This window comes from Geotrypetes seraphini, chromosome 7, assembly GCF_902459505.1.
Source record: "Geotrypetes seraphini chromosome 7, aGeoSer1.1, whole genome shotgun sequence".
Taxonomy (NCBI): Eukaryota; Metazoa; Chordata; class Amphibia; order Gymnophiona; family Dermophiidae; genus Geotrypetes; species Geotrypetes seraphini.
This window is the reverse complement of record NC_047090.1, coordinates 67793281-67809553: the sequence shown is the minus strand read 5'-3', so window position 1 is coordinate 67809553 and position 16273 is coordinate 67793281. Positions and strand designations below refer to the sequence as shown.

At 45.1% G+C, this 16273-nt stretch overlaps 1 protein-coding gene across 3 annotated transcripts in view; it reads left to right on the top strand.

Moving 5' to 3' along the window:
- FMN1 (formin 1) overlaps positions 1–16273 on the top strand; it is a 119532-nt gene that overhangs the window by 28465 nt on the left and 74794 nt on the right. For all 3 annotated transcript variants that reach the window (XR_004540101.1, XM_033951595.1, XM_033951596.1), the window contains exon 4: positions 8004–8674. Coding sequence is in view for 2 of the 3 variants with exons in the window: in XM_033951595.1 (XP_033807486.1) it covers positions 8004–8674 (671 nt within the window). In the remaining variant the exon portion in view is untranslated. The remainder of the gene's footprint in view (positions 1–8003; positions 8675–16273) is intronic.

Here is a 16273-nt window from a genome sequence, read left to right as displayed (position 1 = left end):
TGGAAGTGCAGATGGGAGAGATAAGGGAGCATCGACAAAATAGAGCAGGGAAAAAAATTATTTACAATGTCCAATGTGACACGGACAAGAGGACATGGACTGAAACTAAGGGGGGACAAGTCCAGGACAAATGCCAGGAAGTTCTGCTTCACGCAGCGAGTGATGGACACTTGGAATGCTCTCCCAGAGAAGGTTATTGCGGAATCCACCGTTCTAGGATTCAAAAGCAAATTAGATGCACATCTCCTTACGAGAGGCATAGAGGTATATGGGTGACTAAAACTACATCAGGTGTACACCTGACTGGGCCTCCACGTGTGCGGATCACCGGACTCGATGGACCGTAGGTCTGATCCAGAGATGACAGTTCTTATGTTCTTATGCAAATGCAGGAAGGAAATGGGAGGAGAGAAAGAGGGGAGCAGACGATGGAAGTGGACAGAGAGGAGAAGATACTGGATGGAAGGGGTAGGGAAAGAGGACACATGATGGAGGGAGGGGATAAATAAAAGTTGGGCACATGATGGGAGAAAAGGATTGAGTTAGGGAAATACTGGAGGGGGTGAGGGAAAGAGGTGGCAAGCTGTAGGTAGACAGTAAAAAAGGAAATTGATGAAAGGGTAGTAAGAACGTAATCTAGATGGATGCAGAAAATAAACTGAAAAGGAAAATGAGGAAAGAAAGGGATTGCAGAAGAGAGGTGTGGAAGAGGGAAGGAGAGGAGAGAGATGCCAGACCAATGGGGGTGAAAGGAGAGATGGAAGGGGGAGGCATACAGTTTCTGGAATGGGCATAGAAGGAGAGAAGATGCCATATAGGGGCAGAGAGATGGCAGACAGTGGATGGAAGGAAGAGAGTTACAAGAAGAAACCAGAGAAGACAAAGGTAGAAAAAATTTTCTATTTATTTATTGCTTTAGGAGACATGTGTCACTGTTTCATTGTATGCAGAGTTGAGCTTCTTGCTGATCAATTTAACCTTTGTCTATGTATTTATATTTTATCCCCCCCCCTTTTACAAAACTGTGGAGCTTTTTTTAGCTCCAGACGTGGTGGAGCAGCTCTGATGCTCAGAATTCTATGAGCGTCAGAGCTGCTTTGTAAAAGGGGGAGAGGTTAGTTAGTGATGACATATTCCATATTAGACGAAGGTGTTTTCTGTGTTCTGTGTGTTCGAAAGACATGGTTTTCTGTTAGGATTGATGGTGTAAGATTGATCTGTACTAGTCTGGCTTGTTTAGTTTTACATTGGGTGTATTGATTTACTGCTCACTGCATATGTAAGATGCTGCCTTTTCCTAGGTACTCATGTGTGATGTGTGGCTTGTTACAAAAAATCATGTTTTTCGTACAGATGGGGGGGTGCCAAAAAATAATGGGCCCCGGGTGTCACATATGCTAGGTACGCCACTGCTTCACCCTTCTGTATTTTTTTAATTGTTAGTGTTTTCTCTGAGGAAATGTGCTATATTTTTTTTACATTTTGATTATTTTTGTCGCTGTTAGTCAAACACATGAATACACACACACATGCAATCCATGTGCGGTTCAAGATGGCAAAAGGAAGCCATCTGTAGCGTTTAGTAGAGCTGCCCGATTCAGGAAAAAAAAATTTTTGATTCAATTCAGCCTATTGAATCGATTTTTCTATTTGATTTTCCTGCCCAATTTGGTGTTTTTTTCAAACAACCTGGTGGGTTTATTTTATAGCCTCTTCACCCCTTTTATAGCCTCTTCGCCCCCTTTGCCCTCTCCTACCCACACTGGCACTTGGTGTAAACAAAATAAACAAAAAAGACTTTTCCTCTCTGTTAAATCCTAGCTCACCTTTGCGATCTAACACCAGCTCTGGCAGGATACATATTTCAAATCTGACATATTGTAATCACAAAACAGATAATAAAATCATTTTTCCTACCTTTGTTGTCTGGTGATTGCATGAGTCTCTGGTTGCACTTCCTTCTGACTGTGCATCCAATCTTTCTTTCTTCACTCAGGCCCAACAATTGTCCCTTTCTATTCCCTCCCTATCTCCTTCATTTCTATGTCCCAAGTTAGTGCCCCCTTCCTTCCTTCCTGTGTAAGTTAGTGCCCCCTTCTTCACTCCCTCCTTCCTATGTAAGTTAGTGCCCCCTACCTCCCTCCTTCCTATGTAAGTTAGTGCCCCCTTTCTCCTTCCTTCCTTCCTTCCTATGTAAGTTAGTGCTCCCTCCCTCCTTCCTTCCTATGTAAGTTAGTGCTCCCTCCCTCCTTCCTTCCTTCCAATGTAAGTTAATGCTCCCTTCCTCATCCCTCCTTCTTTCTTTCCTTCCTATGTAAGTTAGTGCTCCCTCCCTCCTCTTTCCTTCCTTCCTATGTAAGTTAGTGCCCCCTTCCTCCCTCTCTCCCTCCTTCCTTCCTTCTTATGTAAGTTAGTGCCCCCCTTTCTCCTTCCCTCTTTCCTTCCTTCCTATTTAAGTTAGTGCTCCCTTCCTCCTTACTTTCTATGTAAGTTAGTGCTCCCTCCCTCCCTCCTTCTTTCCTTCCTTCCTATGTAAGTTAGTATCTCCTTCCTCCCTTCCTGCCTCGCCAAAGCCTGTCTATCCACCATCGATTCCTCCTCCTCTCCCCCCGGTCCGCTGCTCACCGGAACTCCAGGAAGGTAAGGGCCAACGTGCAGCAATTGCATGCCGCCAGCCCACAAGCCTTCCCCCGACATCAATTCTGATGTTGGAGAGAAGGTCCGGGCCAGCCAAGCAGCCATGCAACAACTTTCTGTGTTCTTGTTCAGGCCACAAGGTACTTTTGCACTTTGCTCCTGTTCTCTGTGAATATCTTTCTGTCCTTCTGGACCAGAAAATGAAATAGATTCCTTTCTGATAGAGTGCCAGAAACTGCTGTCAACACTTTACTCTGGGCAACCACCTTCACTGAATAATTGTTAAAAAAAAAAGAAAATAAAAGATCTCTGTCATTCATAGTAACAGAGTAGATGACAGCAGATAAAGACCCAAATGGTCCATCCATTCTGCCCAACCTAATTCAATTTAAATTTTTTTTCTTCTTAGCTATTTCTGGGCAAGAATCCAAAGCTCTACCCCCGTACTGTGCTTGGGCTCCAACTGATGAAGTCTCCGTCAAAGCTCACTCCAGCCCATCCACACCCTCCCAGCCATTGAAGCCCTCCCCAGCCCATCCTCAACCAAAAGGCCATATACAATCACATGCCGTGCAAGTCTGCCCAGTACTGGCCTTAGTTCTTCAATATTTACTATTTTCTGATTCTAGAACCTCTTTGTTTATCCCACGCTTTTTTGAACTCTGTCACTGTTTTCTTCTCCACCACCTCTCTCGGGAGCGCTTTCCAGGTATCCACCACCCTCTCTGTAAAGTAGAATTTCCTAACATTGCTCTTAAATCTACCATCCCTCAACCTCAAATTATGTTTTCTGGTTTTACTTTTTTCTTTTCTCTGTAAAAGATTTTGTTTTACGTTAATACCTTTCAAGTATTTGCACATCTGAATCATATCTCCCCTGTCTCTACTTTCTTCTAGGGCAGTGTTTTTCAACCTTTTTACACCCATGGACCGGCAGAAATAAAATAATTATTTTGTGGACCGGCAAACTACTAGGACTAAAATTTAAAAAGCCTGTTTCCACCCCATCTCCACGAGCTCGGTCCCCGCAATTCATCTGATCCCATCCGCGCAAGCCTCAGTTATGATTTTATATTGAACTAGTATTTTAGCCCGTTACATTTGTTAGCCCGTTACATTTGTGCTAGAATAGCCTCACCTATATCTTGACCCTGACCCCGACCCCACCCATGGCCCTCCATCTGGCCTCCTGGACCCCCATTACTTACTCAAGGCGATCCTGACCCCTCCTCCCTCAGTGCCCCAAAGCAGCAGCGGTACACCCTCTCTGACCCTGTTTATTTTCTTGTTGGTTTTGCAATTTTATAATTTCAGTTATAATTTGCCACAAAAAACATTTGCTCCGTTTAGTGTGCCAGAGCTAAACAAGTTTGAGACACACAGATTTAGCTAATTATGTGACCTGAGTGACCTTAATTTACCACTGGGACTACTGTCTTGGAAATTTAAAGGGCAAGATAATGTTGTCTTTGAAGTTTTTTTTCAGCATGTTTGATGTCACAGATTGTTTTAGCAACTACTTACAATGCTGGCAATGTTCTTGATTTGATTTTGCCATCTTTCCCTTTCCTGTCCCCTTCGTCCTTCCCCAAGGACATCTCTCTCTCTCCTGCTCCTGCTGTACAGACAGGCAGCCTTGAATGCTTGCAGGGTCTGCTGGAGTATATTAGGAGGGGATAGATTCTGTAAAAGTACAAATTACCAGCGCTTTTTCTTAATTTTTTTTTTGTAAGCTACCTAGTCTCCAGGGCGACAATTCAGGACACGCGGCCACCAGCCATTCTTCCAGCCGCGCGCCTGCTTCCCCCAAACCGGAAACAGGAACCTCAGTCGGAGGCGGGAAGGCGCCGACGTGGACTGACAAAATGAAATCCAAATCCTGCGCTGGCCATTCTTCCGGCCGCGCACCCGCTTCCCCCAAACTGGAAACAGGAACCACAGTCGGAGGGGGAAGGCTCCGATGTGGGCTGACAAAACGAAATTCAAATTCTGCGCCGGCTCCGGTCCTGCCAGGCCATTTTGCTCGGGCTGCTTTGGTGGACTGGATATAGGACCTATACAGCAGGGAGGCCGGCGCTTTGCAATTTCTCTTCCGGCCGCTGGCACTGGTATGCACGCATACGCACTCCTGCCGCCACGGACCTACTGATCATGGATCAGATATCATGGAAGCAGGCAGGTAAGATTGCGCATGTGCACTTAGGGTTTTATTATATTAGATGTATTTTATTAAAGTATAAAAAGAAACAATATTCTGTACAATTGTCATTTTATAAATGCAAATAATACAGGGAAAGGATCAACAAAACCCATCTCCCCTCTCCTTCATATATATTCCCTCTACTATCAAGAAAACTGAACAAGCCAAATTATTACAGAATGCTACACAGAAATATCATGCTAACGGAATACCGCAGTCACACATGACAGGAATAGTGTTAGAGGAGTGCAACTAGGGCAACTGCCCCCTGGTCAGAGAACGCCCTAAGCAAGCTGGAATCTAAAGAAGCACTGCCTGGGCTTTGCAGTCCCCAGTTATGTCTAACACCAGCTCTAGCAGGATATATATTTCAAATCTGATATATTCTAATCACAAAATATAAATAATTTTTTTTTCTACCTTTTGTCGTCTCTGGTTTCTGCTTTCATCTTCTTTTCACTCTCTTCCTTCCAGTGTCTGCCCTCTCTGTCTCTTCAATCCAGCATCTGCCCCTTCCATCCACTGTCTGTCCTCTCCCCCTTCCATATGGTATCTGTCTTCTTTCTATGCCCCTCTCCCCTTTCCATCCAGCCTGTGCCCCCCTCTCTCCTTTTTACATGATTCATTCCAGCTTCACTGCTCTCTTCATTTTTATCTCTCCTACACCAAATCTACCATCATTGACCCTCTCTGCTTATTTTTCTGCTGACCCCTTCCCATCATCAATCTCTCTACTTTCTCGTGCCTGTCTCTCCCCTTCCCCTCCTTTAATCTCCCTGCCAGCTGTTTCCTTCCTTTTTTCCTTTCCCTTCCCTCCTTCTCCTGTCCAGCAGTAACTCTCTTCCCTTCCTCCCATCCCAGCAGTATCTCTCCTTCTCCTTCCCTCCAGGACCAGTTTCAACTGTCCCTTTTTTTCCCTTGTCCAGAAGCTTCCCAGATTACTTTCCCTCCTCCCCTTCTAGCAGCATCTCTCCTTCTCCCTCTCCAGTAGCAGCTGTCCCTTTTTTTCCCTTGCCCAACAGCTTCCCAGACTCCTTTCCCTCCTCCCCTCCCAGCAGCATCTCTCCTTCTCCATCTCCAGTAGCAGCTGTCCCTTTTTTCCCTTGCCCAGCAACTTCCCAGACTCTTTTCCCTCCTCCCCTCCCAGCAGCATCTCTCCTTCTTCCTCTCCAGTAGCAGCTGTCCCTTTTTTTCCCTTGCCCAGCAGCTTCCCAGACTTCAATAGTGGCTTTCTCCCCTCCAAGCAGCTCTCCTTACTTCCCAGCGCAGCGATTCAGGAAGGCAGCCTCGGGTCCTTTGTTGGGTCGCGCCGCCTCTGAGGAAAGAGGAAGTTGCATCATCGGAGACGGCCGCAACTCAGCAAAAGCCCCAAGGCTGCCTTTCTGAATCGCTGTGCTGGTAAGTAAGGAGAGCAGCCCAGCACGGACCAGCTGAAAATATCTCGATCTTGCCGGCCCTGCGCACACCAGCAGAAATTTCCTGTGGACCGGCAGTTGAAGAACAGTGTTCTAGGGTATACATATTCAGGGCATCAAGTCTCTCCTCATATGTCTTCTGGCGCAAACCTATTATTTTCGTCGCCCTCCTCTGGACTACTTCAAGTCTTCAAGTCGGTCTCCAAAACTGACTTCAAGTCGGTCTCCAAAACTGAACACAATACTCCAAGTGGGGCCTCACCAACGACCTGTACAGGGGCATCCAGATCTTTGTTCTTCTACTAGTTACGCTTCTTTATACATCCCAACATCCTTTTAGCAACAGCCACCGCCTTGTCACACTGTTTTTTTGCCTTTAGATCTTCGGACACTATCATCCCAAGGTCCCTCTCCCCCTCTGTGCATATCAGCCTCTCACCTCCCAGCATATACGGTTCCTTCCGATTATTAATCCCCAAATGCATTACTCTGCATTTCTTTGCGTTGAATTTTAGTTGCCAGATATTAGACCATTCCTCTATCTTTTTCATATTTTCCACATATTCCATGCTCTTCTCCTTATGATAAGCCCTATGATAAGCCTTTCTTGACAAGCACAAATAGTGTGTGGTCGCTAGTCATGGCCTTTACTTGGCCTCCCACAGACCCAATACAGTTGTATGCATACTGTGACAAATCCCATCCCTTGGAACCTAAATCCCAAGCATTCCAGGAGCAAATTTGCAAGGAAAAAAAAAAAAAAGTAATTAAGCTTCCAGTCCTTCGTAAACTTTGAGATAGCCACTGTACATAGGTTGTTCTGACATCTTCTATTCTCTTTCTCCTCCATTTACTTCAGTAGGAGTTAGCATTATCTTTTTGATGAACCCCAACCTGTGCAGCCAGCCTACTACCTTCCTCTTTTTTTTTTTTTTCTGTACCTATATCCTGTCCTCCATGTGTGTGATGCATGAGGCTTGTGTCTTTAAATGCTCCTAGATCTCATCCATAATGACTAGAACTTATTAAGATTGTCCGCCAGTGCTACTGGAAGCTCCTTGATATCTCCTGGATAAGGGAGCCCATACCCATAATTAGCAAACCCTCATTGTCTGAGCTTGCAGCCATTTTTTCTTCTTTTGCTTTACCTCTGTTGCAGACTACCTGGGGTGTTTTCTTGTTAATACCTGAGCTCTGCAGGTATGCCTCCTTTCCACTGGTCTCCAATCTGTTGATGTGCTTCTGAAGACCAAACGCTCACTGTGGGTAACCTATGCTTGTCCAATGCAATAATTGGGGTTTGTGTTGTGGAACAGATATTTTAACAGACATTTATGCAGTTATATTCAGGTGGTGGTGTGGGAGCCCTGGTGCCACGCATCAGCTCAGCCTTACAGCATATGCAACTCTGTTTATTAGTGTGAGGTATACCATGGGGGGGGGGGTCCTTAATCAGTGTTAGTGTATGGTGTGTCACAAAGGGAATCATTTAGTATTGGTGCAAGATAGACCCGTCAATTTCCACTTCTAACCAACTGAAATAATACCAGATTATAAGAAAATGTCATTTAATTAGCACTGTTTGGCTTTTACATACTAGATGAGTTCTTTAAGTACTATTAATACTAAATGAATTTTGCTACAATAGTGTTTAGTCCATTAGCTTGTAGCCATATTACTTTCCATCTCTTTGCAATATATAATATTCTTATGCAATGTTTTCCTTGACCTCTGCTTCTTTCTTCCTCTAGGCCCAGTTTGAACTCGAGATCTTCAATGTGCGAGGAGAGCAGGCTGTCCTTACATCTTCACTGGAAGATGAGATTCAGAAGCTAAAATGTATGTTAGAAAACCGTCTCACTGGAGGTGGCAATCAAGTCCATGATGTATGTGTCTCCACTGAAGATGACAACCCACCCAAAACCTTCAGGACTGTCTGCATACAGACTGATCGTGAAACTTTTATCAGACCCTGTGAAGAGGAGAAGACTGCAAAGAACAGTCAAGCTACACCCAAAAAACTAAACCTTGCTTCTTTAAACCAGAGTGCAAACTCCTTGATGAATAGTAAGGACATGGGATGCCCTGTATCAAAGCCAAACTGTGTCCCACCACCCCCTCCTCCACCCCTACCACACTTTGCACCTACTTCTGTCCTCCCTCCTCCTCCTCCTCCCCTTCCCCCTCCTCCTCCTCCCCCTCTGCCACCACCACTTCCAGGTTCCGGGCCATCACTGCCGCCACCACCACCACCACCTCCTCCTCTTCTTCCTGGTGCTGGACCTCCACATGCATTTCCGCTATCTGGATTCCTCTTCAGTGATAGCTCAATTTCCAGCACAGGACCTCGAAAGCCTGCCATTGAGCCCAGCTGCCCAATGAAGCCTTTATATTGGACCAGGATCCAGGTGAAAGACAGCAGGTAATTATCTAAACTTGGACTACGATCTATGTGTCTGTCTATTATGTGTATTTGCTTGTTAGTAACACTGATAGACATTCATGAGCTTATCTGAGATACATAATCAGTCATAAAGGAGATAGCTGTAGTTGATTTTTATTTAAAAGTCCAAAGAAGCATTCAGCAAAGGTTGGGATCCACACATTCATCCCAGTAGAAAGGGGCCACAAACACCACATATTTATGGCTGATACTATCTAGGCCATGGGTGCCTACACTATTTTGGCTTACGAGCTACTTTTAAAATGATCAAGTCAAAATGATCTACCAACAATAAAATTTTAAAAAACACAAAGCACACTGTACGCAGAGAAAATGTTAATTATCATTTATATTTAGGTGTTTTGGTTTTTTTTCAGAGGTCAAGGCAGATGACTTCAAAATATGCAATGTCACCTCAGTAACAACTATACAAAAATAGACAAATATACCCCCTCCCCTTTTATTAAATCTCAATAGCGATTTTTAGCGCAGGGAGCTGCGCTGAATGCCCTTCGCACCTCCCGATGCTCATAGACTCCCTGCGCTAAAAACCAATATCGCGGTTTAGTAAAAGGGGGGCCATAGTTCAAAATATAGACAGCAGATATAAATTCTCAAAACGGACACATTTTGATCACTAAATTGAAAATAAAATCATTTTTCCTACCTTTTTGTCTGGTGATTTCACGAATCTCTGGTTACACTTGCTTCTTCTGACTGTAAATCCAATTTTTCTTTCTTTCTGCCCCCCCCAACCCTTTTCTTTCTGTCTCTTTCTTTCTCTCTCCCCCTGCCCTCTCTTTATTTCCGTCTTTTTTTCTCTCTACCCTGCCTGCCTGTCTTTCTTTCTCTCTCCCACTGCCTGCCTGTCTTTCTTTTTCTCTCCCCCTGCCCCCCCAAGCCATCGTGCCGATTTCTCCACTTCCCCGATTCTTTCTCTCCCCCAAACCACCACGCCAATTTCTCCCTGCTTCCCCAAGCCAGGCCTGGAACGTACAAGCGCCAGACCCACAAACCTTCACCTCCGACGTCAATTCTGACATTGGAGAGGAACGATTGGCTGGCCCAGAACTTCCTCACTGAGGTCAGAATTGACATCAGAGGTGAAGGTTTGTGGGTCCAGCACTTGTACGTGCCTGGCCTGGTTCAGGGATGCAGGAAGAACAAGATTGCAAAGGCAACTCGATTGACTTGCGTTGCCTTTGCAATCTACTGGTTGATCACGATCGACCATTTGGGCACCCCTGATCTAGGCCCTGATTAAGGTTCCACAGCATAGGGTACCAGTACAAAATAATATACCAAAGTGCATTATTCTCCTTCTATTGAAGGGATGTCAAAGTCCCTCCTCAAAAGCCACAATCCAGTCAGGTTTTCAGGATTTCCCCAATGAATATGCATGAGATCTATTTGCATGCACTGCTTTCATTGTATGCTAATAGATATCGTGCATATTCGTTGGGGAAATCCTTAAAACTCGACAGGATTGCGGCCCTCGAGGAGGGACTTTGACACCCCTGTTCTATTGCATGCCTTTCACTGAAAAACTGTGTGATCTCCTTTTGTAGAATGAGTGCAACACAGTAAAAGTGATTTCTGTTATCAAATAAGGAGGAAATCTCTGTAGTAGGTAAAACATGAACAAAACCAGAAGTAATTGGGAAAAGTAGTGGAAGGACACCCAAAGTTCACCACAAGAAGCTTTATTATAGAAATGACCTAACATGGCTGAGATTTAGCAAATCTGTTTACATCAGCGGTCCCAACACATTGCACTTTTTGTTTGAGGCACTGCTAACACAGCAAGCAACTTATCTACCTCTTAGAGCTCATAGCTTAAGAATTATGGAGGCAAAGCTGTATTGTCATGACAATATAGGATAGGATAGGTTCTGGCACACAGCTGGGTGACATCATCACAGGGTGCCAGGACAGAATAGCTCTCCCAAAGCTCAGAACTAAGTATAAAGTTCTGAGAGCATATAGACCTTCTCTTACATAATGATTTCCTCGCTCTCTGTGGTGTTTTTTATGCTCTGTTGAATGGACACAAAAACAAAGTTATCTCATTAATGAAGATTCGCCAGTCATTTGTGTTCTAATGTTATTTTTCACTGTCAAAAAAAAAGGAAAGAAATTAATTGAGCCTTTATTTTGTGTGTCAGGTTTTCTTTTCCCTGTTAAAGAATGTTTCAGATAAAGTTAGGTTTCCTCCCTGCCCTCAGTTTGGTAGAAAGACCTAGAACTTCGTCTCACACTCCCGATTACTCATGTGTTCTGTTGCAGACCATATTCAGCTCAAAAATATTATCTCTATAACCTCTGCACTCATTATGATGTCAGCCTAGCATTGCTAGCAGTCAGCATATTCGGTTGGCCTAACCAATGTCAGCAAAGGCCTATGGGACATTATATCAATCTGACTCTGGAATGTTGATGCAGATAGACCCTAAATGCTCCTGCACAGAATTCACATACATTAAGCATCCAGCCAGACTGGATTGTTTATCAAGAAGATAGGCTACTTGAATGGGACAAAGAAGCCAGAGGCTAATCCCATCTACCATGCCTGCAAGTATCATACCTTTCCTTATCAGCTAAACTAACCATTGTTTCAAACAGTTTACAAATTATAAACAGAAAGATACTGGGAAATACAGTAAAACCTTGGATTGCAAGTAACTTGGTTTGCAAGCGTTTTGCAAGACAAGCAAAACATTTTATTAAATTTTAACTTGAAATACAAGCAATGTCTTGCAATACAAGTACATACAGTATACATACATCACAACTGAGTCGATGGTTCTTCTTTCTCTGACATTGCAAAAGTGTAATATATGAGCAAAGTCTTGCAATACGAGTACATGCAGTAAACACACGTCACGTGTATTACAACTGAGCCGATGGTTCTTCTCTCTCTGACTCTGAGGGAGTGTGAATGAGCGAGGTCTTGCAATACAAGTATGTATAGTATTTTGTATTAAAATTTTTGGGTTGTGGAACGAATCGTCTGAGTTTCCATTATTTCCTATGGGGAAATTTGCTTTGATATATGAGTGCTTTGGATTAGAAGCATGCTTCTGGAACGAATTATGCTTGCAAACCAAGGCTTTACTGTACAATAGTTTCTACCTATAAAAGCCTCCTCTCTGCAACACCCCTCTCTCTCTGTCTGGAACATCACCCCTCTCCTCTCTCTCTTTCCTCTGAACTCTGTAAGGCAGGTAAACTCTGTTTTCTCGCTCATTAATTGTAATGCTTGATGTATCTTTATGAATCTTGCTTTTCTGTAATATTAAGCTTATTTCTGCACAATATATATATTTTCTTTATGCAAGCACTCTTATCGGTCTTTGTCAGTAATTTTACTTAGAACATAAGTCTGCTGGGTCAGACCAGAGGTCCATCGTGCCCAGCAGTCCGCTCACGTGGTGGCCCATCAGGTCTAGGACCTGTATAGTAATCCTCTATCTATATCCTTCTATCCCCTTTTCCTTCAGGAAATCATTCAGTCCCTTCTTGAACCCTAATACTGTACTCTGTCCTGTCACCCTCTGGAAGCGTATTCCAGGTGTCCACCACCCTTTAGGTGAAGAAGAACTTCCTAGCATTGGTTCTGAATCTGTCCCCTCTTAATTTTTCCAAATGCCCTCTCGACAGTGGTGTACTAAGGGGGGGCGGTCCACCCTGGGTGCACGGCTTGCGGGGGTGCACAGCCGGCCAGGTCCAGGTCCTCCTGCCCTTCCTTTCCCCCGGCCCGCGCCGACAAGAAGTCTTTCCGACATTAATTCTGACGTCGGAGAGGATGTTCCGGGCCAGCCATGCAGTGATTGGCTGGCCCGGAACGTCCTCTCCGACGTCAGAATTGACGTCGAAAAGACTTCTTGTCGGTGGGGGGAGGTAAGATTGCAGGCGTGGACCGGGTGAAAGGAAGGGGAGAGGCGCTTTTTTTCCCCGCGGCAGGGAGGGCAGGATGTAGGCAGGCAAGCTGGCTGGCTTTAGCGCAGCAGGGAGGGAAGGAGATAGGTAGGCAGACAGGCAGGCTGGCTTTGGGGGTGGACAAAATCTGGAAGTGGGGGGGACATAAGGAGGCACTAAGGACACAGGAAGGAGACGCTGGGGGTACTATGGACACAGGAAGGAGGCACTGGGGGCACCATGGACATGGGAAGGAGGCACTGGGGGCACCGAGGACACAGGAAGGAGGCACTGGGGGCACCATGGACACGGGAAGGAGGTACTGGGGGCACCATGGACACGGGAAGGAGGCATTGGGGGCACTAAGAATATGGGAAGGAAGGAGAGAGAGAGTAGAAAGGGACAATTGTTGGGCCTGAGTGCAGAAAGAAAGAAATGAAAGAAAGGATACACAGTCAATTAATAGATGTCCCCTTTTGATGAAAAAAATAAATGGTCATGTTACCTCTGACTTACTTTCTCTGCAGCAGAGTCGGGAGCCGCGCTGAGGTGCAGGAAGGTCCCGCGATGACTCGTCTGCCGGCTCTGCTCCAGAAAGAAGTAAGTTACGTCGGAGGGGGTGGACCTGGCAGATGTAGTCATTGCGAGACTTTGCCACAACTCCCTGCGTCTGCCGGAGCAGAGCCAGCAGATGAGTCATTGCGGGACCTTCCAGCATGCGGCTGCTGAGTCCGCTCCAGAGCAAATATGCCGGAGTGGGGTGGATTGGCAGCTGGCAGCTACAGTCATCATGGGACCTTGCTGCATGAAGAGAGAGAAAGGAGCAGGACTGCTGGAATGGAAGAGTGGTGGAGGGAAAGAAAGGGGGCAGGGTGATATGGAAGGGTGGTGCTGATGGAATTGATGTACAGAGAAAGGGGAGAGACATAAGGGGGAAGGATATTGGAGGGAAAGAAAGGGGGCAGATGCTGATTGAAGAGGGGTGGATGGTGAGAGAAAGGGCAGACATTGGATGGTAGTGGGGAGCCTATGCTGGATGGAAGTGCAGATGGGAGAGATAAGGGAGCAAATGCAGGAAGGAAATGGGAGGAGAGAAAGAGGGGAGCAGACGCTGGATGGAAGTGGACAGAGAGAGGAGAAGGTACTAGATGGAAGAGTTGGAGAAAGAGGGTACATGATGGAAGGAGAGGATAAATAAAAGGAGGGCACATGATGGGGAGAAAAGGATTGAGTTAGGGAAACACTGGAGGGGTGAGGGAAAGAGGTGGCAAGCTTTAGGTAGACAGTAAAAAAGGAAATTTATGAGAGGGTAGTAAGAACGTAATCTAGATAGATGCAGAAAATAAATTGAAAAGGAAAATGAGCGAAAAAGGGAAAGGGATTGCAGAGGAGAGGTGTGGGAGAGGGAAGGAGAGGAGAGAGATGCCAGACCAATGGGGGTAAAAGGAGAGATGGAAGGGGGAGGCATACGGTTTCTGGAAGGGGCATAGAAGGAGAGAAGATGCCATATAGGGGAAGAGAGATGGCAGACAGTGGATGAAAGGAAGAGAGTTACAAGAAGATGAGGAAAGCAGAAACCACAGAAGAAAAAGGTAGAAAAAAAATTTATATTTATTTATTGCTTTAGGAGACATGTGTCACTGTTTCTGTGGTGCACTGTATGCCGAGTCCAGCTTCTTACTGGTTCAATTTAACCTTTGTCTATGTATTTCTATTTTATCCCCCCTTTTACAAAACTATGGAGCGTTTTTTAGCGCCAGTCGTGGTGGTAGCAGCTCTGATGCTCAGAATTCTATGAACGTCAGAGCTATTACCACCGTGGCTAAAATCCACACTACAGTTTTGTAAAAGAGGGAGGGGTTAGTTTGTGATTACATATTCCATACTAGGTGAAGGTGTTTTCTATGTTCTGTGTGTTCGGAAGACATGTTTTTTTGTTAGGATTGACTGTAGGATTGATCTGTACTAGTCTGGCTTGTTTAGTTTTACAATGGGTATATTGATGTTGTACTGCTCACTGCAGTATGTAAGATGCTGCCTTTTCCTAGGTACTCATGTGTGACGTGTGGCTTGTTACTAAAAATCATGTTTTTCGTACAGATGGGGGGTGTCAAAAAATGATGGGCCCCGGGTGTCACATATGCTAGGTACGCCACTGCCTCTCGTTCTTGTAGTTTTCAGAAGTTTGAAGAATCTGTCCCTCTCCACTTTCTCTATGCCCTTCATGATCTTGTAAGTCTTTATCATGTCCCCTCTAAGCCTCCGCTTTTCCAGGGAAAAGAGCCACAATTTCGCTAATCTTTCAGCATATGAAAGATTAGTACTTCCTACTGAATCTTCTACGAGGGTATTGAACCTGGGACCTGGCGGATTGTAAGGCCGCTTCAACATTACCCTCCAAGCCTTACATTTGGGGGGCTAAGCCTTACAATTCTGAAAAGAAACAAAATTCTTCTGCACTAGATCCTTTTCTGCAGATGATGTTTGTAGTAATATGAATGCCAAAAATACTTGGTTTGGTTCTGAATCTCATTCATGTGACGTGGCAGAGGAAAGGCCTTGCTGGAGCTGGCCGCGGGCAGCCTTTTTACAGTATTGCTTCTGCTGACCGGCTGTTGCATTGGGTGAGGGAGGGGAGAGTTGGTGGGCAGGACCATTGCTGCTTCAGGGCTAGAGGGAGGGGGGTGGTGGGTCAGGGTCACTGCTGCTTTGCGGATGGAGGTAGGGGGGTTGGCGAGTCAAGATGGATGCTGCTGCTGCTTCAGGTAAGTAAGGGAGGGGGTGTTTCAGGACTTGTTGCCGCTGTTTCTTCAGGGGCTGGAAGGAGGGGGGTTTGTCAGGACTGGCTGCTGCTGCATCGGGAACTGGAGGAAGGGAGTCGGACTTTTGTACGACCACACAGAAAACCATGCAGTGAGCTGTTTTCAACATTGGGTTGGCAAACCTCCAACAATTTTGGAGGTTGTCAGTCAGGAGCGCGGGAGACAACTTTTTTTTTTCCTGACAATTTTTGTGGCCGGTTGGTTGAGCATGCTGGTTTGTTAAATATCGGTCATACTGGTTTAGTGACCTTCAGTACCCGAGGAGAGTGTTAATACATCTAGCCCAGAGTGTTTAAAAAAATAAAATAGAAACTTGGTTTTGAATATATTTAGTGTCCCCTAGTCTTTGTAAAAAATAAAATTACAAAGACTAGGGGACACTCAATGAAGTTACAGGGAAATACTTTTAAAACCAATAGGTGAAAATATTTTTTCATTCAGAGAATGAATGGGTCGCATTGCCAGAGGTTGTGGTAAGAGTGGATAGCGTAGCTGGTTTTAAGAAAGGTTTGGACAATTTCCTGGAGGAAAAGTCCATAGTCTGTTATTGAGAGAGACATGGGGGAAGCCACTGCTTGCCCTGTATTGGTACCCTGGAATGTTGCTACTCTTTGAGTTTTGGCCAGGTTCTAGTGAACTGGATTGGCCACCATGAGAACGGGCTACTGGGCTTGATGGACCATTGGTCTGACCCCATAAGGCTATTCTTATATTCTTATGACTAAGAGTCTGTGAGTGTCTGAATGAGTTCAGGAATAAGAAAATAATAATGCAGTGACATGCTGGTTAATATCCAACAAGTGAGAGAAGAAAACTTGAAACTTGAAAACTAGAAATT